This window comes from Chrysemys picta, chromosome 2 (assembly GCF_011386835.1).
Source record: "Chrysemys picta bellii isolate R12L10 chromosome 2, ASM1138683v2, whole genome shotgun sequence".
Lineage (NCBI taxonomy): Eukaryota > Metazoa > Chordata > Testudines > Emydidae > Chrysemys > Chrysemys picta.
Window position 1 is genome coordinate 175,571,941 of NC_088792.1, and position 26,876 is coordinate 175,598,816.

The 26,876-nt window shown below is 42.8% G+C and overlaps 1 protein-coding gene across 4 annotated transcripts in view; it reads left to right on the top strand.

Moving 5' to 3' along the window:
• The window catches only part of DSP (desmoplakin), a 49,876-nt gene continuing 23,000 nt past the window's right edge, over positions 1 to 26,876 (top strand). For 3 of the 4 annotated variants that reach the window (XM_005305962.5, XM_042860562.2, XM_005305964.5), the window contains exons 1-11: positions 1 to 893; positions 11,182 to 11,284; positions 14,580 to 14,728; positions 15,830 to 16,004; positions 19,928 to 20,056; positions 21,797 to 21,847; positions 22,710 to 22,871; positions 23,853 to 23,957; positions 24,733 to 24,828; positions 25,380 to 25,505; positions 26,425 to 26,577. In XM_005305962.5, the coding sequence (XP_005306019.2) occupies positions 709 to 893; positions 11,182 to 11,284; positions 14,580 to 14,728; positions 15,830 to 16,004; positions 19,928 to 20,056; positions 21,797 to 21,847; positions 22,710 to 22,871; positions 23,853 to 23,957; positions 24,733 to 24,828; positions 25,380 to 25,505; positions 26,425 to 26,577 (1,434 nt within the window). In that variant the 5' untranslated portion in view covers positions 1 to 708. Of the gene's footprint in view, positions 894 to 6,223; positions 6,343 to 11,181; positions 11,285 to 14,579; positions 14,729 to 15,829; positions 16,005 to 19,927; positions 20,057 to 21,796; positions 21,848 to 22,709; positions 22,872 to 23,852; positions 23,958 to 24,732; positions 24,829 to 25,379; positions 25,506 to 26,424; positions 26,578 to 26,876 lie in introns of those variants that run through there. The other variant, XM_065584937.1, reaches the window with a different exon arrangement.

Consider the following 26,876-nt stretch of genomic DNA (forward strand, 5'->3'; position numbering starts at 1 on the left):
GGTTGGGCGGAGCTGGGGCCGCTGTAAAGGAAGAACCCAGAGAGCTTGTGTGTGTGTATGTTGGCCCTGGGCTTCGCACGCCGAGAGCAAGCGCCTGGGCTGGGCTCAGGTGGGGGGCGGGAGTCAGACACAGGAGGCGAGGAGGGAGCGGTGGCGGCTCCACGCCCAGGCTTGTTATTGTTTAAAAAAGCACCCAAAAGGTGTGGCTGCGCCTGTCCTCCGCCAGCGGGGAGGGACTGGATTTCGCCTCCTTCTCCACCACCTGCAGCAGCCCGGCTTTCCTGCCACTGCTGCCCCAACCTGCGCCCCGCGGAGACAGACGCCTGCGCCCCTACCACGCTCTTTCCCGCTCCGCTTAGTTTTGTACCTGGTGCCATTTCTTCTGCTCCCCTCGCTACCTCTCCCTCTTCTTCCCCTCCCGCTGAGGACAGCCGATCCGCTCCCCCCCTGTGCCTTTGCACCCCCTTCCATTCTGCACGTCTGTCCCCCTCCCCTGAACTCACACCAGTCCCCCGCCTACCTTCCTGGGCAGACACTCCCGCTAGGGACGCTGGCACTTCCCCCCTTCTCCTCCCCACCTGTCGCTCCCCTTTCTCCGTCCTGGTACTTGCAGCCCCGATCCCTGGGAGCCGGCCTGGCCGTGAATGACTCTGCCCTGATCGCTTTGTCCTCCCCGGTGCTTTCGCCAAGCCCCTGCCCGCCGCCGAGATGAGCATGAACGGCGAGTCCCACCCGCGGCTCAACACCTTGGCCCGGATGGTCAGAGCCGAATCCGGCCCGGATATGCGCTACGAGATGAACTCCCATATGGTGGGCGGCAGCGGCCATACTACTCACAAAATGTACACCATCCAGAAAAACTATGTACAGGACCTTAGCTCGGAGGGATACGGGTAGGTGCAGCCGAGCGGCGGGCGTGGGTCCCCCGACGGGATCGCGGGCAAAAAAAGAAAACATTGATCGGCTGAGCGGGGGGGGGGGGTCACACATGTATTTGGGGGTGGGGGTGGGGTTGCGGCTCAGTCCGAGAAGAGATCAGGCTCTGCACATGAGTGGAGAAGCTGCAAAAATATCTCCTCCTGTTCCCCTTTAGGTACTCTTGATGTACACAGGGGGAGGGGACGAGTTATTCCACCCAAACTCCTTTCTAACGCAAGTGAGCCTTGAAGTTTGTAACTTACTGCTACTGTTGCATGCTGGTTTTCTGCAGGCGATTCATTTCGCCTCAGTAGTTCCTTGTTTGTTTATTTGTTTGGTACATTTGGGCAGGGAGGAGGGAGAATAAACACTCCCTGCAGGAAGAGGGAGTTATTTATACATTACTTATTCCATGTGCCGAACAAGATTTGTATCCTGGACGTTTACCTGTTAAAATATGAAATCTTTACCTTGCCAGTGCTCTTTGATCTCTTTTCCTGTGAAATACAAGAACATTTATGGTTATCATCATCTCTGGCTCTGTAGGCTTTCTTTTTACTCTTCCCTGGAATGGAGATCTGGGCCTCTTCAGAAGCTGTTAGATAAAGCTCTTTGCAACTCATTCACGCCCATGGGATTTTGCTGTCTGTGAGCGAAGCAAAGCTAACCATAACACAAAGAAGGTTCAGCAGCCTTTAGTCATCTCAAAATGGAATAAAAATAAAAGAAACCATTGAAAGACTGTGCAAACCCGATAATAGGGGGGTGATTTTCTTGGGGGTTGCTGTTCAGTACCCTGGGAAGAGATCAAGTTGCCTTATTGTCTTTGTTGCTGTTTGGATGCATTGTTGTTGTTTTTTAAATCTAAGTTTACCAAATGCTGTTTGTTCTGTTTCTGCAACAAAGCCCGGCTTGAAATTGTGGGGTTCTACCTCTGAGTTTGTATCCAGAGCAGGGACATGGCAGGGTTGACAGCTTGTGTAGAAGTTTCTAATTTCAACAGTATAAAGACTCTTGTAATGGCGTCGCTGTTGCTTATTAACGGGAGACATCCGTCACTGTTGCTCTTAGCATTCTGTCAGGTGTTTTAAAGAGTTAGGAAAAGCAAATACAAGTGGATTGTCTAGGTAGACAAAAAGAGAACTAGTTTGGAGTTCACCTTTACTTTTCAAAACCCAGGTCCACTTTTTGTGTGTGTGTGCAGCTTGTAATACAGTACCCTTCCGAAAACTGTTTGCATGTTGTGTAATTCAGAATCTTTTATCTCCTTTCCCCCACCTGTCAAATTCTTTGAAGAAAATCCTTTAAAAATAGATCACTCTTAGTTGGCCCTAGGGTTGGTGGAGGTAGTCTAATAACAGAATATTTTCATAAACATTTATTGTAACTGCTGTGAACCAGGTTTGAAGTCAACTCAGAGATTAGTACTATTTACAGTTTATTTGATCAGATCTTGCTACCTTTCTAAGTAAGCTAATTTTTGTGAGTCCTTTGAGGGCAAGCAAAGAATAATTTTAATTATTACTTGGATCGCTTTTCTACTTCATATGGGGGCTCTCTCTGGAGGACTTAGGTACTAGTTAGAGCCACTACAATACTGCATAGTTAAAGCAGGAAAATCCCCCTAGTGTAGATGCAATTATACCAGTATAAAAGTGCATATACCTGTATAGTCTGTTCCGGTTTGTTGAAGTGAAATAAACTATGCTGATGCAAAGCACCTTATACTGATATAGCTGCATGCATGTTAAGGCTTTTACTGTCATAACTATGAAAGCGACAGGTTTCAGAGTAGCAGCCGTGCATCCGAAGAAGTGGGCTGTAGTCCACGAAAGCTTATGCTCTAATAAATTTGTTAGTCTCTAAGGTGCCACAAGTACTCCTGTTCTTCTTTTTATGAAAGCGAAAAATTCCAGCTCTTACTGACATCATGTCAGTAAAACTTTTTACATGTAGACCAGACCATAAATTATGAAACTGCTTAATTCTTGCATTTGTTTCTAATCTCTGCCAGCCATTACAATCTAAGGCCATGACCCTGTAATGAATTCCATCACATTAGACCCCTGTACACTCAAGAAGGATTTCTTTAAATAGCTCAGATTGTGAGACTTGGTCCTAGTTGTCTTACTGAAGACTTTGAGTAACTGTGGGGTAGAACTTGGCCCTACCAAATACTAGTAGTCTGATCAAGGTGTATATAGAAAAGAACTTTAATCATTTTGGTTAGTGATTCACATGGCTGAAAAGTAGCATATATATTTTACTTCGATCATACATTGATATTGCCTGCTTGAAAGATAAACCACATAAATCAAATCCTGCTCTCAATTACACTTTGGTAAATCTGGAGTACCTCTATTAAAGTTATCATTGATTTAATCATGTTATTGACTTCAGCTGGGTTGCCTTGGCTATACAATGGTGTAACCCTGATTTAGAGTAGAATTTGACCCTGTGATTTTTGTTGATGGCACATTGTCTCATTTCTTCTGAGGAATATGCTAAAGGAACTAGACACATATAAACAAACTGTACTGAATCAAATACTTCCATAAAAGACATTTGGAAGTAAGGCTGCCCAAGCCACCACTTGCAACTCTGCTTGGGTACATATGATCCTTTATTAGTGGGCCACACAACAGTAAACATTACGTGTTGTTTAGTTATTGTGAATTATATGCCCAATCTTCTGGTTCTTAGTATAGTTTATTTCTGATAAGGTGCCCTTACGTCATAATTAAAGATAATTAATTGTTATTACAAACCAATATATTATTATTACACATATTGTAATAATATAAATTATAATACCTCTTAATGTTTGAACTCTAAATTGCTGGATAACTGGAATAATACGATGTTCTACCAGTGGTGTGTAGCATCATTCAGTTGTGGAATCCTTTGATGGAGATCTCCTATCCTTTAACTTCGAGATACATAGGCTGTGTTGCATTCTTAAGGCTTTATTCTGCCATCACGAGCTCACCCAAAAATCCAATTAATAACATTTAATATAAGTTATACATGTAAATTAATGGAAGAATACACTCCTCCTTTATTCTATTCCGTCCTTCATGGGTTTTATCCCAGGGTAACTACATTGGCTTCATTGGAGTTATTCCTAAATTTCTCCTGATTTGAACCAGAATAAGTGAGAGGAGATATGAGGTCCCTTTAATTTATTTTTGTTTAACATTTATTTTAATTTAGCTTTTCTTTATTTTTTAATAGTGGTATAAAAAGCGTAGGCATAATTTATTTCAATTTGGACTTGATTGAGAGTGCTATTGTTAATGGTCTAGCATCAACATCCTTTCATTTCTTCTTGACAGCATATCCTTTGTTTTAATCTTTTTATTGACAAGGCCCAATCTTGCCAGGAGTTCAGACTAAAAATCCTCTTGACTCCATTGGGAGATCTCCCCATGGAACCTTAGTCCCATAGTTTTGGTCCCATTTTCATGAGATTTTGTGTTTAAACTTCATGTGAATGCAGGGGTGCTGGAACAATTTTTATAGTGGGGGTGCTGAGAGCCATTGAACCAAACTGTAAACCCTGTATGTAATGGAAACCACTTCAAGCCAGGGGGTGTGGTAGCATCCCTACTTCCAGCGCCTATGTCTGAATGGGAAAATAATGTTCTAAACAAAGAGCTGAAATGCATTTGTCCAAAATGTTTGAAACGTTTCTCTTCAAAACATTGAACATCTTTACCCCAGTCTGAGGAATAATTCTTTGCAAAGGTTGATGTTTCTAAAATCAGTTAGGTGTTTAGCTGGGATGTGTCCAAAAGATAAGGACATTTTTATTACTGTATAACTAGAAAATAATTAGGGCTTGATCCTGCAGCTGTGCTGTTTGCAGAGCTCCCATTGACATCGAAAATTCTGCCTGTAGCAGGTCTGCAGAATCGGGGCCATAATCTATTCAATCTTATAAATGGCATTCAGGCTGGCAATTCGTATGCCAGATTTCAGTGGAGATGTTAAACCTCCAAAACTGGGATACTTTTAAAATGCAAAAGCTACTGTACCTTAATTTTAAAATCAATAGGGTTAAATTTGGGGCCCGATCCTGCTGCTTGAGGCCTACACACCTCCCCCTCTTATTTGCATTGAGTAACATCTTACTCACAGAGCAGTGCTAGGCGCTCCCTACCCTTAGGGCTGAGTATGCTGTCTCTGCGGTATTCCCAGCTTCTGCTGGCCTGGGAACTTGGGATGAGCTTGAGTCCTGAAAGTAGATACTGTTTGACAGTGAATCTTGCCAGTTCATCAGGCAATTGATTATCTAACCCTTTGCTATCTAGGGAGAAAATCCAATATACCATGAAGGGGAAAAAAGTGTCAAATTCTGCAATTTCACTTGTCATTTCTAAGATCAGAAAAAAGTTCAGTGTATAGTTAATTATCAAGCACATAATACTTGGCTGCAAATCCAAATTCACTTAAATACATGCGCTATTTTGAAATGTACTGTAGCTCACACACCCAGCAAATTGCAAGGGAGTGAGAAATCCACATACCAGCCCTGAAGTAACTTGTAGGGTCTGGCAGAATAACAAACAGTAAATTCAGAAGAAAAGACTGGAGTTTCCTTTCTTCCTGCCTATGGAGCATTGCTGTGGTTTACAGGGTATCGGCCAATGTAAATCCTCTTCACTGATAAGATTGCTACCCCCTTCACAGTCTCAAGTTGTGAGTGAGGAGGGCCCCTGCTGTGACCAATCAGAAGATAGAAAGCAAAGAACACAATCAGCTAACAAAGTTATTCCTGTCTGTAGGTCAGCAAAAGAAGAAAACCCACAGCAAGAAATGGGGTGGACCCTTGGGAGTTGTTTGGGAAATAAGGAAGAAAAACAGGTTGTCACTTTCATAACTCGCTCTTTACAGGAGAGTGGGTGAGACCACTTCCTTACAAGCTGTCTTCCTAGAAAAAAAGTCTCTTTCAAGTGATGTATGTAGAGTAGTTGTAGCCTTGTCGGTCTCTTTCAAATGAGGCTTCTGCTAGAAGAAGTATATTTCCTGGATCTGCACACTAAGCTAGAGCCTTTGGGCCCAATTCCATACTCCTTGAGATTTAAGAATGGGAAAGACAAAGTTATGTGGGTAAATGTTAGTGAAGCATATTATACTCAGCAGATAGATAGTGTGTTTAAAAAGATGATGTTGTTCCTAAGGCTTAATCCTGTATGTTTTAATGGTGAAGAAACTCCCTGGCTCTATTGAAGTCAGTAGGAATTTTTCCATTGACTTCACTCGAACCAGGATTTCACCCAAGTCTTTCTCTATTACAGGATTAAAGGCTTGATCCAGCAAGGTACAGAGCCTCCTGAGCTGTGCTCCCTCAACTTCTATTAAGTGGAGGATGCTTACCATCTCTCAGAAGGTGTTTAGCACCTCACAAGATGAGTCCGTTTGGTGAGGCTTCAATATGCAAAATTAGCACTTGTAACAAAAGTGCTATATCGAAAACTCAGTTATAACATTCCTGATTTTTCATGCGTTCACCTTGGGAAACCTTGTTTTATGGTATTTTAATTTTTGGTTACATCTATTTAAATATTGTGACTAGATATGTAGCTACTTTTTTTACACACTCCTCTTCAAAATATGTCTCATTTGTATTTTCCTGTGAGCATATAAAATTTATAACATGCAGGTCACAGCTTTTGTTAGTATTTGATTGGAGTACTTTTGTGTCCAAGTTCAGGAACACCTGTGACTAGTAGGCAGCAAATATAAAGTTGTTTAGCAGTTGGTTAAACAAGATGCATACAGCGCTTGCTCTTGGAATTTAGAATCCAGTTCAGGTTTTTATTAACCACTGCTGAGTGAACATATCAAGTAATGCCTTGATGAATCTGTTGCTTGTTCAGACAAGTCTGAGGGAGTGAAAAAAAAACATGATTTTTTCCCTCAAGTGTTGGCTTGTTGCATATGGCAATTGCTTGGGTCTTTGAACCTGAGCATAAAGATAATTTTAAAAACTTGTTTTAATTGTGAAAACAGGAAAAATTGTTTCTCTGGGGGGGGACGACCATTTAACTCCTTTAGGTGTTGTTGGCCCTTTGATGTGTATCCTCTTATACACACACAGGCCAGAGATTTGACCTTTTTGCATCCCTTCTGTGTTGCTCTCCAGGCATAAAGGGGCTGTAAAGCTGACCTAAGGATTCTTGAAGGTATCCACTAGTTCTGCAGAGGGCACCTGGCTGTTCTTGAGCCCCACCCCACCTCTCTGCACTGCCTGCAGCGGGAGTGCTGCTACTCTCCAGTCAATGTCCAGTTGGCAGAAGTTAGATCAGCCCTAAGGCTGTGCCAGCTTACACTGGGACCATACTGGTCTTCAGGAGTCCTGGGCCTCTGGGACTGCAAAAGTGCTATGTAGCCTCCTCCCCCTCCCACTCCCGCTTTGCTCACCTCTTAGGTTCTGTACTGAGAACAGCTCAGCTGGACTTGAGGATCAGGACTTAAGTGTTAACAAAAGAGAAATCACTTCTTTTCAAAATATATAATGTAAGAAATCTTTAGACTATTCAAATGTTTCTAATAACATTAGCAGTGAGCAACACTGGGTGATAGAGAACAGGCGCAGACCTGCAAGTGAGTTCTTGCTTACTGCAGCCTGTTGCTGACTCATTGTGTGGCCTTGGGAAAGTGTCTCTGTCTCATTTTAAAAGTAATGTTTTCTTGTTTTCCTCCCCTTGGAGTTGTGAGGATTATTGCTAATTAACCGTCATATATAGGCTTAGGTGTGGGACGTCCTGTACGTGCACACGTGAAAACATAGTTTAAAATCTAAGAATAATTAGTTAGGGCCAGATTGAGACCTGCTCTTCTATAGGGTTGGGAGCTGCTCATGAAATCTGTTTCTGCACAAAGACTGATCACAACAGCAATCCCTGGGGAGCCACATCCTTGCTCCCTCATGGAGAGCCACGGACTAATGTAGCAGGGGAGTAGCCTCCATCCTAAGGAATGGAGCAAAGTGCATGCCTTCAATGCACAAGGAGCAGAACTTGGAGAGATTCTGCCTCATTTCTCTTCTGGTGCTCCTCCTGGAGTGGTACATGCTGGACCTTTTGCAAAATACACAACCCTACCCTATGTTTTAAAAGCTGCATCCCTGCCCCAAAATCAAATTGTTTTGATATATACACATACTTTTATATAAAAGCACAAAATGCTTCTTTGCTGCTTTAGGATATTTTAATATCATACTTTTGAAAGTCATGAATTAGCATCAGAATAAATATTCTTGTGTAAGGCTTTGAGATGTAATAAAAAATATGGATTTATAAATCATTCCAGACCTAAGGCGTGATTCACTATTGACGGACTCTGTTTTTATGCCAGTGTAATTCCATGGGTTTCCATTCACTTAAACAATGTAAAACTAGAATAATGTAATGGTGAATCAGGTCCCAAATGCATATTTAGTAAAAGTCAGTGCACTCTTGTTTTGGAAGTCCAGACAAAAGACCTGATCTCTGATTTTCCCCTCTATCTAAATAGACAGGTTGTCTGATTTTGACAGTGTGAATCACTGGTTCTTCTCGACTAAGTGAAAGAATGACTCCATATGTGATAGGGACCGTCTTCTTACTGTATGTGTGTACAATGCCTTGTGCAACGGGACCTTGATCCCTAACTGGGGACGCTGTGTGCTATCTCAGTACAAATAATAATAACAATCCTTCAGTTTCATATCCAGAAGTCTGTTTCATCTCAAACAATCTCAGAAGATGTGTGCGTCAGCATGATGCTTCTGTAACAGCTCATTTGGTTTGAATCCCATCAGGGTTAACTAGATCCTGCATCCTTGTGAAGAACATAAATGGAGTTGTGTGTAGGGTGTATTGGCCATTTGGATGAGACTTTAAAAATCAAGGTTCTTTCTTCCATGCATGCATATTAAAGATGCCATATCACATTTTAGAAGAGTAGGATTTTGCCCTGATTTCTCTGGCCCAAGCTTCTCTTCCCAGCTGTTCATCCACTTGGCTGTTGCCTCCGTCACAAGATTGGCTATATGATTGCTAGGCAGCATGGATGGGATTTTTAGAAGAATGCAGACTTGTCTTAACTGTTTCTATTGCAGTCAAGAGGAGTTTTACCATTGACTTCAATAGGAATAAACTCCTCTTGACTTCAATAGGAACAAAGAGTTAGGCCATGGTTTTTGAAAATGCTACCCTGTATTGCTTATAAAGTACCCTACAGTTCGAGAGAGTGAAAAATATTATAGTGTATTAATGTAAGAGATTGCAACATGTTGATGAAAAATCATAGTGATATTTAATCCTTGATATAATAAGAGGTGGTATATATTTCAACAACTGGTTAGATTTGTTTGCTGCCACTGTTGTAGAGTTTGTGTGTCAATCAAAGTGTGTTTAGGCATTATATTAGCTAATATTTCATTTAAGAACTTGTTAGAAAGTTCACTTCCATATTCTTTTAGTTTTAAAATAGGAGGGACATTTTTGAATGTGAATGCATGTTTGTAATCCTTTTCAAAGGCCAGCTCCTTGTCTAGTGTAAATCGGCATAGCTCCATTGACTTCCTGGAGCTACCCTGTCTTACCAGCTGGGGCTTTGGCACCAAATAGCTACACCTGCCTGGCAGTTCTACGCAGAACCATTTATTGCACTTCACCAAAGCAACGTTTTTATTTCTGGAATTAGCCTGTCCAAATTTTTAAAGTGAAACTGATGCTGAAGTACAGAATCTTGTGGTTACACCTTTACTTTCAGATACAGGGATCTTTTCTCTAGTCAGTGCATGCCAGTTAATGCACACATACGTGTAGGCTTCCTGGATTTATACTTGTTCTTCAGTCTTTTAAATTGTTGTAGTAGGTTAGTTTATTTGGAAAGGATTTTCTTTGTCAGCTTTGGAGATTCTTAGACTGACATAATGGACCTTTTGGAATTTTCATACATTCTTTGGGTATGTCTATACTTACCCGCTGGTCCAGCAGTAAGCAATCGATCTTCTGGGACAAGACGCAATAAATCGATCCCGGATCGATCCCGGAAGTGCTCGCCGTCGACTCCGGTACTCCTGCTCTGTGAGAGGAGTACGCGGAGTCGATGGGGGAGCCTGCCTGCCGCGTCTGGACCTGCGGTAAGTACCTTTAAGTTCGAAATAAGATACTTCGACTTCAGCTACATTATTCACATAGCTGAAGTTGCGTATCTTAGTTTGAACTGGGGGTTAGTGTAGACCAGCCCTTTGTGCCTTACCTCAGTTGATATGAATCAGCAGAGCTCCATTGAAGTCAATGAAGCTATGCTCATTTGACCCAGCTGAAGATCTGTCCCCTTACATAAAACTCCTGTGAATATAAGGCATTTTACTTTCAGAGAGGGTACCTAAAAGATTAATAGGCAAAAATAATGTTCTCATACGCTAGTAAAAAAAATGATTCGAAAAATATAGGCCACTTAACAAGAATGCTCCCTTTTTATGTTTTGAATTTTATGAGTGCAAATAATTGCAGGTGCAATTGTTGTAATGTAGATTTTAGGTGCAGACAGATACTTGTAGATCCAAAGACATCAGCTGAGCCCACAAAGAATTATGGATGTAGAAAAGGAGCTTGGGTTAAAATCGAGTCCATACGGTTTGGCTTTTCTTCAGTCTGGTTTCCAAATACCCAGGAGTGCATATGGCCTAGATCCTGTGCTGCTGCCGAGGAGTGCATGCTGCAGCTTGGAAAGTTAGTTATGTCACCTTTGTGCTTCTTCAGTCTTGGGTTGTTTGTACTCCAGTTCTGGTCCCCTGGAATAACCTAAAGCAGCTTAGGCACTGGTCTGAATTGTGCTACTATTTGGTATATACTGAAGAATGTAAGGAATTTGTTACTCTTGTATGATGGATATGTTCCCCTGCTACGGTCACAGATCTGTGCTAGAATAAGAACTTTCTCCTTTACCAGGTGCCAGCTTCTCCCTTCTGCTTGATCCTACCGTGAAGTCATCATCAAGCCTATGCTTCTAGAATTACAGCCTGTTCCCACAGAGATTGTTATGATGCAGAGTCAGCATTCTAACTTCACTGCAGGATAAAATAGGAGGGGAGATGCAGCATATTGATCTCTGAGAAGCCTGACTAAATTTATTATTTCATATCACTTTCCTTAATTGGAATATGGGGAATATGAATTTCTTACTTCCTTTGAAAATGTATTTAAATGAAAGCCTAATTCATGCTGCAAATTTCATTCTACTATTCCTGTTTTTCCCTCCCAGTCAAAATGGTACCGGTACCATGTCGAGACGTCAGAACACCATTCAGGATCTCTTGCAGAATTGTGCGGATTGCCTGATGCGTGCTGAACTTATAGTGCAGCCTGTGAGTCCCCTTTATTTTGTTTATCCTAAATGAATATTAACACTGTAGGTAATGGTACTTCAGAACTTTCACACAATTAACTTTGGTTCAAAGTTGAAATTCCACTTTTCCTCTTCTCACTGATCCTTTCAGATGTTCTGCGAAGGAAAGCTTGCCTTTCGTCTATTGGCCTGAAATACTATGTATCCTTTTCAGATCTCGCTCTTGAAACATGTACCTTTCGCTTCCGATTGACTTTTCAGTAGAGCTGGCTGGAAAAAAATTAATTCCAAGATTTTCTGATTAAGAAAAAGGAACACACTTTCTGTGAAAATTGTCATCACACCAGCTCTAATTTTCAATGTTAGACTGACACCACTGTCAGTGCAAACCATCCCCGTAAATGGTGTGTCCACTTATATGCTTCCCCAAACTTGGCTGTATTTGTTCAGCAAAGTGTTCTGAGCTGCAGTTGCCCTGAAATTGAACCAGCCCTGCACAAAACTGCTGTATCCTGGCTGATAAGGAAGGGTATGAAACTAGGCTGAGATCCCCTTAGCTGTCTCTTCTTAAATGTATCCATTCCAGTTCTGCTCTCAGCTCCCCCAGTGTAAATGCAGAGTTGGTCAATGGTGTGCAGTGGAGTTATTCTGGATTTACACTGGAGTAACTGGGTTCGATCCTGCCAGATGTTGAGCACCCTGAACTCGGATTGAAATCAAAGGGAATTCAGGATGCTGAGCACATGATGAGGTTGAGGTCACTGAGATCTGAATTAAGCCCACAATCTCTGCAGAGGATGTAATTAAAATGACATTTTAGGGCCCCCTGTGGGCTCCAATCTCTTCCAGGAATGAACTCTCTGGTTCAGAGTTTTGTTTCCTTTTCTGAGTTATTGCATGTGTGTGTCCATGCTTTTGGAAATGTCCGTGCCAAAGCAAATACTGTCTCTTTCACCTAATATTATTTCAGTGGAGTTAAAACAAAGAAGTGCTTCATTCTGGCTCTGGGCCACTTGTTGCACTGTTTAATTTTAATTCTTTTGGGGCCAAAGAGTGTCAAGTCCATAAGAATTTTGCCTGCCTAAAGGTGGTGGGGGGGAAAAAAATGCATGTTCGATTGTGACTGGTCCCATGTAGGTGCACAAGTAGGGAGACAGGTCAGGGATCCTTTACCCCTTGTGCAGCGGCTGTGCGCATTCTGGTTCATGACTCTGAGGTAGCAATTATTGCCAGCCTCCACAAGTTGGTAGGGAGGGATGTGAGAGGGGCTGGCCATGGCCTGTCCCTGCTCTATCCCAAGTTAATAGCACTGGCCCCATGCAGGGTGAGTGCATTCTGTGATTCTCAGAAGGTATTTCACTTGAATCAGGACAATGCCTAGCAATTCCCATTGAGGGCTCTGATATGACTGGCAGCTCCTTTTATCTCGATCCGAGAGGTCTTCTGCGAGACCTCTCCGGGCTGCCGGTCTTCTACCAGAACCTCCTCCGGACCTGGAAACTGTTCTCAGTGACCAGGTCCGTGGCGGCCACCGGGGGGGGCAGATCTCCTCGTGGAGCCCCTGCTACACAACCCCCAGCTCCGTGTGCAGGTGGCGGAGTCCCCCGCGGTGCGCCAGAGGTTGGTCCTGGCAGAAGTCACCAGAGTCGGAGACCTCCTGGACTACGACCGGGAAGACTGGCTGAATCCCCTGACGCTCGTTCGGCGCATGGGGCTCTCCAGGCCTTGTACTCCCCAATGCGTACTTCAGGAGGTGAGGGCCACTTTGCCGCCCGCTGCTCGGGTCTACCTCGACCAGGTCCTGCACGAGGCCACGCCCCACCCACCCTCCACCCCTGGCCCTCCGGACCTTTTTATTGGGCCCCTGCCCCGTGGACCCAATCGGCCCCCTCGCCCCGTCTCCGTGAGCCGGCTGCACAACTTGCAGCCGGTTCGTTTCCTGACCGCGCCAAGGAAACATCTATACACGCTCATGCTCCACACCCTTCACTTCCTCACCCTCGTGTCCCGCCCCGATACAAAATGGCAGGACCTCCTACCACCTGTTGAGGGTGAGAAGTCCCAGTGGGCCAGCCTATATTCCACCCTGGTCCCGAGGCCTGCCGGGGATATCAGCTGGCGGCTCCTTCATGGGGCCGTGAGCACGGGCGTGTACGTGGCGCGGTTTACCCCTGTCCCAGACACCTGTCCTTTCTGCGGTGTGAGGGAGACCCTGGCTCACGTTTACTTGGAGTGCGCCAGGTTGCAGCCCCTACACCGGCTCCTCACCAATATTATGTTGTGTTTTTGGTTGCACTTTTCCCCTCATCTTCTCATTTACGCACTCCCTATCCGTGGCCCCACTAAGTCATGGGACCTCCTGGTCAACTTCCTCTTGGCCCTGGCTAAACAGGCCATTTACAAAACCAGGGAGAGGAGGTTGGCCGATGGAGGCTCCTGTGACTGTGGGGCCTGTTTCCGGTCCTCTGTCCGTTCCCGTATCTGGGTAGAGTTCCTCTGGGCGGCGTCCACTGGCTCCCTTGACACCTTTGCGGAGCAGTGGGCGCTGTCCAGGGTTCTCTGCTCGGTGTCCCTGTCAGGTTCCCTTCTTTTGACCCTTTGACCACACTCCTGTCCCTGTTTTTACATTAGGGAAAAAAAAAATTCCCATTGGGGCACAGCACTTACTTGTTACTCCCTTAATTCCTGGAGTGAAATATTGGCTCCATTTAGGTAAATGGGAGTTTTGCTGTTGACTTCCATGGAGCTAGGATTTAATCTCTGGTGTTTATAAAGACCATAAGCGTTCAAGTCTGAAATTGTCAATGGACTTAGGGGCAGTTCTTAACACAACAACGTGGGAAATGTGACCATTGTGGACAAGTATGGAAACATTTTTCATTTTGAGGGTTAGTATGATGGTCCCAATGCCAGATTCAAGGAAACCAAGCTATGTGTACTAAGGAGACTATCATTATTTTTTTGGAAGGCTTTGATTTGTATCTACAGTGCTGACATTTTGGTACAGTGGGAAATAAAACAAAAGCAGAGACATTAATTATTATTTAAAAGTATAATCACAGAAGAGGAGATTCATAAGGAATTTCGAAATAGTCACATTTCAAATCATTATATTTATTAATATTCATTTCTTATTTATTGCTTGTTGACAGAACTGAAAGCAAAAAGAGTTTATCAGCTGTCTCCAAGTGCAGTGTGTCATACCTTTTTAAAATGTAATTGCTCCTGATAACAGATCAAAGCATTGTCTCTCTTTAACTAAATTACTGAGCTGGGATTTGTACAATGTATGATTTTTCTTCTGTTTCATTTAGGAATTGAAATATGGGGATGGCATTCAAATAAGCAGGAACAGAGAACTGGAAGAATGTTTTGCGCAGGCTAATGAACATATGGATATCCTAGATGGACTGATCAGAGAGATGAGGCAAATGGGCCAGCCTTGTGATATGTATCAGAAAAGGTACTGCCATTGGTGAATGACAAGAAGAATGTGCTCCCCTCACATTGTAAACAAACAGCCTTCTCATTATGCCTTCAGAGCTTAAAAAAAACCAACCCCAACCAGCAATGGGACAAATGATTGTGATCTTGTTTACCCAAGTGTAAATCTGGAGTAACTCCACTGAAGTCAGTGACATTACTCTACTTTTATGCTGTAATTGAGATCAGAATCTGCTCCAGCATGCTGGCCTTGTAGTGCGGAATCTTTGGCACATATGAAAGGGCATACCGTTTTATTCCTCTCTGCATGTGAATTGTGTCACACCTTGTGCATCTAAAGCTGGGGGAAAACCAAGCCACCTGAGTTGTCGGAAAAGATAGCTTTCATGAGATTTGTGTGCTGTGTACACAGGCATTTCTGCAGCAGAGGCCAGCAGAAATAATTACTTTCCGTGTACGTATATGAGACTTACTGGTGCATGTGATTTTTAGTGTGGAGCTTTAGCAGACAGGATGTAGCTGTGTCTGTTTGACCTACTGTAATGATCTTTCATTTGAGGATTGGCAGGATTTCCTTCTGAACCTGTCATCCTCACTCCCCATTCAGTCAGAGGAGCGAGTAAGGAGTGATATCAGGGACTCTCCTCCTCACCAGACACAAATTTGCTGCCTCTGAAATGCTCACAGTTCCTGCTGCCAGAAAAGCAAGAGATCAGAAGATGGAACTAAACTCCAGTTCCCTTCATGCTAGTGCAGGGCAATACCGCTCAGTGGACCTGGCAGCATTATACTTCTCATGAAGTCTCCTATCTCAGTTGCTTTCCTGAGATTTTTGTCAAGGTTCTGTTCCTCAATCAGATCACGTGGGGGGTAGGGTGACCAGATGTCCCGATTTTATAGGTACAGTCCTGATTTTGGGGTCTTTTTCTTATATTTATTTCCTATTACCCCCACACCCCCATCCCGATTTTTCACATTTGCTGTCTGGTCATCCTATGGGGGGGGGGGGGGAAGCTGTTCTTGCACACTTCCTGGTTCAACAGGAGATGTGAATTGCTTTATTTACATCTCTTTTGGGTATTTTCCTGGTTCGTGCTAACTATTTCCTTTCCCTTTTCAGGCTTCTTCAGCTTCAAGAGCAAATGCGTGCCCTTTATAAAGCCATCACTGGACCTCGCGTCCGGAGGGCCAGCTCTAAGGGTGGTGGCTGCTATTCCTCTCAGAGCGGCTCAGGCTGGGATGAGTACACCAAACGCATCACCAGTGAATGTTTGGGCTGGATGAGGCAGCAGAAGGTAAACCTATCCGAAGCGCAAATAGGGTAGTCAAAAATGGTGCAGCGTTGAATCTCACTTCACACTCGGTGGTGTTGTGGGAACCATCAGAACATTTTAAAAAAAGCTTGTGAGATAATGTTGTGTTGTCTCTTCTTCCTTTTTCTTTTAATTGCAGTTCATTATAGATATGTATTTTCGTTGAAATAAAGAACAGGATCCAGAACCCTATGTAACAGGGAGAAAAGGTGGCTCCCAGATGGTATAACAAAGACTAACAGGAGTACTTGTGGCACCTTAGAGACTAACAAATTTATTAGAGCATAAGCTTTCGTGGACTACAGCCCACTTCTTCGGATGCATATGGGCTGTAGTCCACGAAAGCTTATGCTCTAATAAATTTGTTAGTCTCTAAGGTGCCACAAGTACTCCTGTTCTTCTTTTTGCGGATACAGACTAACACGGCTGCTACTCTGAAACATAACAAAGACTGTGACAAGAAATAATGGGCCATTTATTTCAAATTCGTGCTCAGCATTTGCACTATTCCTGCATGCCTACCTTTTTGCCTTCACATATACCCTCTATGCCTTTGATTTATATTTACCAACTGCCCAGTTAAGACCATCTGCCATGGTTTTATCCTTTTGGCCAGTACACTGTAGCTAGTACCCCAGTAGTGTACATACATCCCAGCTAGAGTAGGAAGGTAGCATTGCTAGTTAGAGGACTAAGCTTTCAAAAATGGTTCCCTAAATAGCAAAATTTCAGATGTGACAAATGTTCATGTGTACCAGCCGCATGTGAAAAATTCACATTTGTCTGTGTACACAAGTTGCTGAAGACACCTGTTATAACCCAGTAGTCTGGTTCTGTGCTGATGAGGTGGTTACCCTATTTTTATGATTTGATAAATCCCTTGGAGTGCCCCCATTATCTGGAATTTGCACCAATCCAGCCTTGAATTTGGATTTCTATCTATTACTTTTCCAAAACGAAGAACTATTTAATCTGCTTTTATGATAATACGTACGGCTACGGCCCCATCTTCCTAGCTTCCGTTTACGGTATTTACCAGGTGGCTTTTTTTGCAAATCACATGAGGAAAGATAAGCTCCTTGCACACTCCCTTCAATCCTCCACACCTGTGTGAATACCAGTCACTCTCCAGGGCTGTGGGTTCTATAATCGCTCCCACAGAGGCATGTTGTAGGGGTGGGTGGGGAAGTGGAGATGCACTAGCATTGTGCCTGCAGAGTCCAGGAGTAGGTATGATTCCTCCAAACATGCTGTGGGAGGAACACACTCACTGCTAGCGCTTGTTACAATTTAGGAAATGGTGTAACTTGTACGGGGGGACTTCCAGCTACAAGTCAGTGTGAAGACCAGAGATCACCCACTAGCCATTGTACTTAACATGGGACACCCCATTCAGACAGGCCTACCTGTACACAGGGAGCACAGGCTTTCTGGCTGCATCCTGTATAGAAGCTCTAAAGGGAAAAGAGGGTTCACTCCCCATGCCAGTTCCCTTAGCTCAACCAGGCTGGGTCAGTTATCATTTGGCCCCTTAGCACTTTTTTTGTTTGACAGTTCACATTAGTTTTGAACTCTTCCCTGCTTCCTGTACTCCACAATACGTACTGTATTTCACTCCCCTGGAGTCTAGGATCTATTATGCAGAGCCCAGCTACAGGACCAAGGTAATGTTTTCCCTAGTAATATGATACATGGGAAACCATTCACAGCAGCTGTTGCCTTCTGCCTCTGCTTTATTTTTCTTTCATGGTGGTTTGTTGATAGGAGAATCAGCTGCTAAATATCCCAACTGAATTTCCGTGGTGTATAGAGGGGCAGTGAGCTGGAATCCAGCCACTCCTTATTTACACACTGGCAATCATCTAAGGTTGCTGCTGCTTCAAACACTTTGGCCTTTAGCTGAAATGAAAAAAGGGTCAAAGTCCTATGTAATTTATAGATGGCCGACTGTATAAAATGGCTTCCTTTGGTGGAATCTTTCCAGCTCTGCCTAACCATGGGTGTGACTCAAGATAGCAGGTATTGTAGTAGTAGTTGTATTGCAATGCTGAGTCATAGCGACTTGGTTTCAGGTTAATAATTACCTGATATGCTCTCAGCCCAAGAGTGATATGGGCATGTATGTGTATGTATGTGTATTCACAGACACCACATCTATACATATCAATATCTCTCTCAGACTGAGATAATATCTGGTAATTATCAGCATGGAAACAATTCTTCATATATAATATAGAAGAAGCCAAATATCAAAAAAGTGATTTGGCTGTGTGTTTACAGTTGGAAGCATAATGATTTTGATCATCCTTATAATGGATTTAATGGACTTTGGTATTTAAAAATATCAAAACAAGGAATTGTAATCCTTGTTAGCTATTGTCCGGGTTCATTGTCACTTTTTCAAAGAACGTTTCTAGAGATTTTCCCTTGACATAGCAAGCATCCCAAATAGAAATGTTACCAATTGGTAGGGCCCTACCAAATTCACGGCCATGAAAAATGCATCACGGACCATGAAATCTGGTCTTTTGTGGCTTTTACCCTATACTATACAGAGTTCACGGGGAGACCAGCATTTCTCAAATTGGGGGTCCTGACCCAAAAGGGAGTTGTGTGGGGGGGGGTTGCAAGGTTATTTTAGGGGGAATCACAGTATTGCCACCCTTACTTCTGCACTGCCTTCAAAGGTGGGCAAATGGAGAGTGGCGACTGTTGACCGGGCACCCAGCTCTGAAGGCAGCGCCCCACCAGCAGCAGCAGCGCAGAAGTAAGGGTGGCGATACCATACTAGGTCATCTTTACTTCTGCACTGGTGCTGGCAGTGGCTCTGCCTTCAGAGTTGGGCTCCTGGCCAGCAGCCACCCAGCTCTGAAGGCAGCACTACCACCAGCAGCAGCGCAGAAGTAACGGTAGCAGTACCACAACGCCCCCCTACAATAATCTTGTGACCCCCCCCCCCAACTCCTTTTTGGGACCCTTACAATTACACCATGAAATTTCAGATTTAAATTGCTGAAATAATGAAATTTATGATTTTTTAAATCCTATGACCATGAAATTGACCAAAATGAACTGTGAATTTGGTAGAGCTCTACCAATAAGCCACTCTGTCTTGAATGGTCCCTTACCATATGTGCTAACTACTTATGCTAAACAATTGGTTCCATTTCACGTTTGCTGTGACGCTAAGAGTACCTTTCCCAGACCCGAAGAAGAGCTCTGTGTGGCTGAAAAGCTTGTCTCTTTCACCAACAGAAGCTGGTCCAATAAAAGACATACCTCACTCACCTTGTCTCTCTAATATCCTGGGACCAATACAGCTACAACTGCATATACCAATAGGCCAGACAGACAATGTGTTCCAGAGTCATTCTGGTCTAAATAATATAGTCCAAATTCTGCTCTTAGATATACCTGTGCTGCCCCCTATTGAAGTCTGTAAGTTACTATAATTTATTTTGATGGAAATGTAATGTGTAACAGAGAGTAGAATTTGGCTGTGTGTATTTTCACAAGCTACATGAATCTGAGTCATAGGGCCAGATTCTGTTTCCAGAGACATCAGAGAAGCTCCTGTGATGTCAATTAAGTTACTCTGGGGAACATAAAGGAACAGTTTAGCTCAGACCCACTAAAGATGAAAATATACCTTATCTAGTCCAGTTTTAAGTGACTCAAGTGATGGTTCCTCAGCCACTATGTTAGGAGCCTGTTACACCATCTAATAAAGATCTCACTTTTAGGAAACTTTTTTTAACTCCTATTCTGAGCTTCCCTTAGCTCAGTTGTACACCTTACCTCCTAGAGTCGGATTTCCCTGTGTGTGTTTTTCCCTGGTGCTTTGTTTTGGATAATATGTGCCTTATTGCAAATGAAGAGACACATGCTTTCCCTTTTTTCTTTAGGCTGAAATGGAGTTAGTGAAATGGGGTTTTGACGCAGCAGCTATTGAGCAACAAATTAATGACCACAGGAGATTTCACAATGCCATCGGGGACTATCGCTGGCACCTGGACAAAGTGAAAACAGATCTGGTAATCGACTTTCTCCATCCTTCTAAGTTCATATCCACAGGTTGCTAAAATTACTGCAGCAGTGAGGATAGCCAGGTGTCTTCTGTTCAAAAGGCCTGGCTGTCAAGATTACGGCAGCTTTAGGCCCGGATGCTTGTAATCCGTCCTGCCTTTTTTGCTATTCCCTTCTTTTTCCAATATTTCCATGAAGATAACGATATTGAGCACTGATGTGGAATTTCATAATTTTGTATAAACTTTAACAAATGAATCCTCACAACACTTCAGTGGCATAGGTCAGCGTTGTTGTTCCTATTTTATAGCTAGGGGAGTTTGATGCACAGAGATTAAGGGCTAGATTGTGCCCTGTAAGTACAGTCCTGACCAAGGGGTGCTGTGAAGACAGCTCCACCCCAGGAGCAGACCAGGCAGGTATTTTGTCTGACCTCTCTGAGGCACAACACTTTCCCTGTTCCCCTTTGGTTCTAGGATGGGGAATGGGGCAGGCCTTTAAAAGGTGCTGCTTGCACCCGCCTGATACTTGGCCAGCAAGTGGGAGGAATGGGGGAGTCAAAGCTCCACCCTTCTTTATTCCTTTCCTATGCACTTGGTCACATGGGAGCCCAAGGGCTGTGTGCTACAGACCTGGAGCCAAGACCTAAGTATATCTTTCTCAGCCAAGCAGAAGGGGGTGGGGGAGCAATCTCCTTTTTACTCCCCTGCTTGGACAAGTAAGAAGGGGCACAATCTAGCCCTAAGTGTTTTACCTGACATTACGCAAGGAGTCAGCGGCAGACCTGAGATTAAAAACAAGAACTTGCAGCTCCATGCTCAGACCACTAGACCATGCTGTCTCTGGGTATATGTCTACAGTGCACTCTCCTTACAGTGGGGTGTAGAGTACATACACTGCACTCTTCCCTAGCATGGATATAAATAGAAGCGTTGATGGCGAGGCACTGCTTCGGCGAAGAAAGACACACCTGCACCCTTGGGTATATACCCTACACAGCTATCTATACCCCAAGCAATGCCTCCCCCATCTACACTGCTATTTTTAGCAATGTAGCGCCCCACTGCCTCCTTACTACTAGAGCCTTGTCCTGTCGCTGGATGCTGCCTGGCCTTTCCCCGCTACCTCCCCAGTGCCAGAGCCTTTCACTGGTGTGTGTAGCTACACGCTGCAGTGTGGATGCAACTTGCTTTTAATTGCAGCATGTAGCTAGACATACCCTACACGCTGCTGCCAGTGGTGTGTTGTGTAGACATAGCGTTGTGGAAATTGTAAGGCTATCCACTAGTTCTAAAAATGTGTCAGTTCCATGTAATTGCACAGGACACCCACTTTCAGGAGCAGTTCGATGAATTACAGAGACGATGTGCGTACTGAGCAGCAGTGGGGAGATTGCTCATCCAATGCATGGTCAGACTGTCCTGATGCTGCCCAAGGGGTGCTGGAGCTCTGCACCACCCCTTGCGGAAAGCTTTGCCAAAGTGTGTAGTCTGGGCCTAAGTTAATTGGGTCATATCAGCACGATTTTTTAGTTCCTGTAACGGAAATCTGAGCAGACAACTGAGCCTACCTGATGTCAGTTCATGAGACCGAGTGTGATTTCATTCAGCCCTAATATCCATCTGTCTTAGGATTGTCTGTGGCACCCATTGCTATAGTATGTAAGCATCCTAGAGTATGCCCAGTTCTCTCATCTCTAGGTTTGTCAGTATGCAAAGCACACTAAATAATTATTGTCTTTGTTTCAGCGTGAGAAGGCTGCAGTTCATCAGCTAGAAGAAGAATATGAAACCGTGCTGGTAAGCACAACATTTGTTTACCTCCAACATGTTTGGAACGCATGCTCTGTTTGATAACTTGCTTACAGTTGATACAATAAGGATAAAATTGCCTCCTGTGCAGAGGCCCAGTACACAGCTTGTGCACCTTGCCAGTCCCACTTCAGTCCAATCTGCAGAGGGGTGAATTTCATTCTCACTGTTTGAGGCAGGTTGGATTTTAAAACATAGATGCTGAGAGTGTCTAATTCGCACTTTTGTACCGTATTCTTTTATGCATCTTGTTGACCTGCGTTCCACTTCCAGGGATCTGTTCTGCTGTTGGCATATGAACGTAACTCCCACTAGCAGTAATGGGACTTAGCAGGGGCAGCAGGAAAACTGACCCCTTCATTTTTAGTCTCTCGGTTTTATTTATTTACTTTTTTTGGTATCTTTCTTGCCTGTGAGATTCACTCCCTACTATTTGCTGCAGTGGTACCTGAAGTTCAGTACTCTCTGATCTACAGCAGATTTGTCCCTTGCTGGGCTCTGCTAATAGTTGTACCAATAACAATCACGCATTGTGTTCCTCTTTAGATCAGTGGGGCTTTCTTGAACTATTTCCTTCTTTTGGAAGTAAATAGATGCACTTCTTTAACAACCCAAACTCGCTCAACAAAACACATACAAATACTGAGTCATGCTGTTCTATTTATGCTTGAACCAAATGTTTTCAGAGGCTGATGACTTCTGGATCCCACTACTTAATAAATCCAGACACTTTGTCTATTTTCAGCAGTTGCCTTGCAATCTATTTTTTGTATTAATTTTAAAAGAAGGTGCATTTTGTGATTCTTATTTTTTTTTAACCTTTTCATTTTATTGTTGTTTTTCCTTGTAGAGATCCTCCTTTGAGAGAATGGATCAACTGCGTCAGTTTCAGAACCTCATCCAAGCCACTAGCAGAGAGATCATGTGGATCAATGACTGTGAGGAAGAGGAACTTCTGTATGACTGGAGTGACCGGAACACAGATATTGCCAGGAAGCAGGAGGCCTTTTCTGTAAGTTAGTGCCAAAAACAACCTCCCTGTGGACTTTTCATAATAAATCCTGATGACTGGGCACTGCACTGCTCAGGAGACTGGTACTGTGTCTGAATTCCTTCACTTTCCAGGTTGCTAGTTTGTATCTGTGTGTGGTGGGTATTTGAATCAGGATTGGATGTCTTTCTAAAAGATAGGCTCTAGCTAAACTAGAAGTCATGGGCTTGCTGGAGGAATCACTGGTAGATATTCTATACCCTGTGCTAAGCAGGAGGTCAGACTTGATAGCCATAATGGTCTTTTCTGGCTTTAAAATCTGTGACTCTCTGGTGCCCTTTGTGATATGGCTTGGTGACCTCAGGCCAGTTCCTTATGGACTGATGGCCACGTCTAAAAGCCCCACTATTTCCATTAGCACTTCTGTTGGCAAACTGTGCAGAGACCAACGATCACATGGACATAGAGAAGAAACTACTGTCTCACCTCTATTGACTGTCTCTTGGCACACAGGGAGTGTTGGGAAAGATGCTGCATTTAGACAGCGAAAGATGCAGGCAGTGACAATGCAAGCTTTCTCTCCAAAGCACCACACTCATTTAAAGAAGAAAACAAAATGTACAGTCCTGAGCAGATACTTTTTTAGTCATATTATATTAGATTTTGCAAGGTGCTGCAAATTTTCCTTTGATCACTGCACATAGACAATAAGAGCTAGAGGGTGGCTTTGTTGCCGTGCAAAGGGAGCAGTGCAGACCTGTACATCCCCAGGAATGGCACTGGAGAGGTTGTTCTTTTAACAGTTTTTTTTTTAATGGACTATATTAATATATCACTTTGAATACATAACATATAATTATTTAATTTTTATATGCTAGTAGTTTTTTGCAGTACTTTTTCAGCCTTTAATGTTTTTTGGAAACTCTTATTAAACAAGATAATGACATGTGATTGTTAATTTGCCTGTGAAGTGTTGTTTAATGCTGTGCTTTGAATTCACAGAAACGCATGAGCCAGTTGGAGCTTAAAGAAAAAGACCTCAACAAACTTAAGCAAGAAAGTGACCAACTAGTGCTCAATCAGCACCCTGCTTCTGACAAAATTGAGGTAGGTTATGCTATCTGGGATTAAACCCGATCCCATAGTTCTTCTGTGAGTGAAATTCACAGTGAAGTGGAAGATCTGTAAATTAAATTCCATATTTGTATGGCAGCTCCAGGGAGACAGGTTTGTTGGCAAAACTGATCATTTTCCTAAAGGAAGGGGGGGGTGTGTTTAGAAAATTCATGGTTGGTCTTAAGGCAATATTTAGGTGTATCCTAAATTCCTTCATCTCACATGGATTGATTTATATGAGACATAGTTAATTGTAGCTAGGCATCTCATTCTTGTTGCTCTGATTTTTTTAGCTGCCCAGGTTTTGAAGGTCGCCACGCCTCTCATTGAGGGATTTTTTGTTTTCACAATTTGGAATACATTGTTTTGTCTTATCTAACATTTAAAGAGACTCCATCAATTTGAAAATAACATTTCTGTCTGAAAATATTAGAACTACTATAGTTACAAGTTACACCTAAGAACACTGTAACCGAAAAGTTACTGGGGAAAAAAAGATTTTTCCTTTATTTTTCAGATTGTCAAATGCACAAAGTAAGCAGTCCTTTATAGAGAGGAAATGGTGAATATTAACTTTACACAGTCAGTTAGCTAGTCAGTTGCTGCCTTGCTGAAAAGCGGAAAGTCACTCACAGTTGCATGTATTTGCAGTAGCAGACCCTGCCTTTGTAGGTAGTTTAAAGAAAAAGAATCATGTTCTAGGCTTGAGGTGAGTGGAAGATCGGTGCAATGAATCATGTTCTTTTTTTTAAATTAATTTTTGTAGGCATACATGGACACACTGCAAACTCAGTGGAGCTGGATTCTTCAGATCACCAAATGCATTGATGTTCATCTGAAGGAGAATGCAGCATACTTTCAGGTGAGTTCTGGTGTTTGCAGTAATAATGCTCTTTGTTATCAGAAGTTTTATTTCTCTTCATTTATACTTCAAGCTTTGTATAACATTTTTTTTAAAATGTCACATTTCAAAAAACTCAATTAAATTACTATCAATTTTGAGTAACAGAAGACCATGTTCTCTGGCCCTTCCTGGAGTAAAATTCCCATTGATTTCAGTGAGTTTTGCTCGAGTAAGAACTGCAGAATTTGGCCTGTTGATTTGACCAACAATTCATAGGAAGTTGGCATTTCCCTTACTTCTGTAGTTGATTAAAAGCATGAACTTTGTCCCTAGGTACTTGAAAGACATTTTTCCTATGTCCAAATCTTCATAAATTCATATAGTTATGTATCAAGTACCCCGTAACATTATATTATTGTTTTATACACTGCAGTTCTCCATAATGTAAATTGGGATTCTCATGTTAGATAATGATTCTGATTCCTTTTACTTGTGAAGATACCCACCGCTTCTTAAAGGAGTAGTTTTTGAGAGTTCTGTGTAACTGAAATCACAATCCTTCTTTGTAGTTTTTTGAAGAGGCCCAATCCACTGAAAACTACCTGAAGAACCTACAGGACTCTGTCAGAAAGAAGTACATATGTGATAAGAACATGTCACTCCAAAGCCTGCTGGAACAGATCAAAGAACTTGAGGTACTGTCACCCCTTGCAGATTTCACTAACAAATTATGGGCCTGCTCCAATTGAAATCAATAGCAAAATTCTCATCGATTTCAGCAGAAGCAGGATTGGGCCCATTTTGTGTACTAGTGCATGCAGTACTCTATAGTATAAGACAGAATGACACTACATTGGTGGATCTTTCTGGTGATGTCTCACACGTGGGTCAGCATCATTTGAGTTTGTATTTCAACTCTTCATAGGCAACTTTGCTGAACATTGTGTTATGTTATATTGTGTGGGCCCAGCTCATTCCCAGGTGTAAGACATGCTAGAAAATAGAGAGAACAGACATCAGATGAATCTGTAGGCACCAAAACAGATTCTCTTCCTTTCCCTCCAAAAAAGTATAGTATGCTTAATAAAGGATCTAACACACAATTTTATATTGTAGTAGTCTCCCTGGCAAATCTTAAGACTTGAAGCTATATTTGACTTAAATGTTTGTTCATCAGGAGCTGGTCATACAGTCCTGACTTACTCCTTATTCAGTGAAAACAGCCAATGATTTTAGTAGGAACTTGCCTGAACAAGAACTGAGTGAAGATTCAGGAGGAGGGTGTTTGATTCTGAGAGAATGCATAGTGTGCTAGGCTCTTTCCATTTGGCCCCAAGCTTTTGCACTTCACTTTAAACAAATCATAGAACCAGATAAAACACTATGGGATGCCTCAGTAGCTGGCAGAGCTGTAGAAATACTTTAATTCACTTACAGCCTTTAAAAAAAAAAAAACTACAATTTTTTCATAGATCAAATTGAGGTCAATAGAAGTTTTGCCACTGTCTTCGGGGAGAGCCAGATGTGGGCCATTGTGACATTAATACAGATGTGTGAAGTGAATATGGTTTCTTTTTTTTAAATGAAGTGTTAAAATACAATTTACCTTTCCAGAATGAACGAGAGAAAATTCTGGAATACAAGAGGCAAGTGCAGAACTTGGTGAATAAATCCAGGAAGATTGTCCAGTTGAAGCCTCGTAACCCAGACTACAGGAGTAACAAGCCCATTATCCTCAAGGCCCTGTGTGACTACAAACAGGATCTGGTAGAGTACTCATTACAGATTGAGAATGAACACTATAAAAAGTAGAGCTGACCAAATAATTGCCAATGAATCACTGATCTGACAAATGTAACCTTTAATCCTCTCTTTGTCAAGATTGAATGTTTTGAATTGATTTGAATCTTTCTGAATAGTTTGCTCAAATATTCGTAACTGTACTGCGTCACTTAGTTGTCATTGGTCAATAGATTGCATGCTATTGTTTCTGTCCCCGATTGGATGAATTCACAATTTGTTCTGGAGCAGATATTTACACATGCAAATGTAAAGTTCCTCTGTGG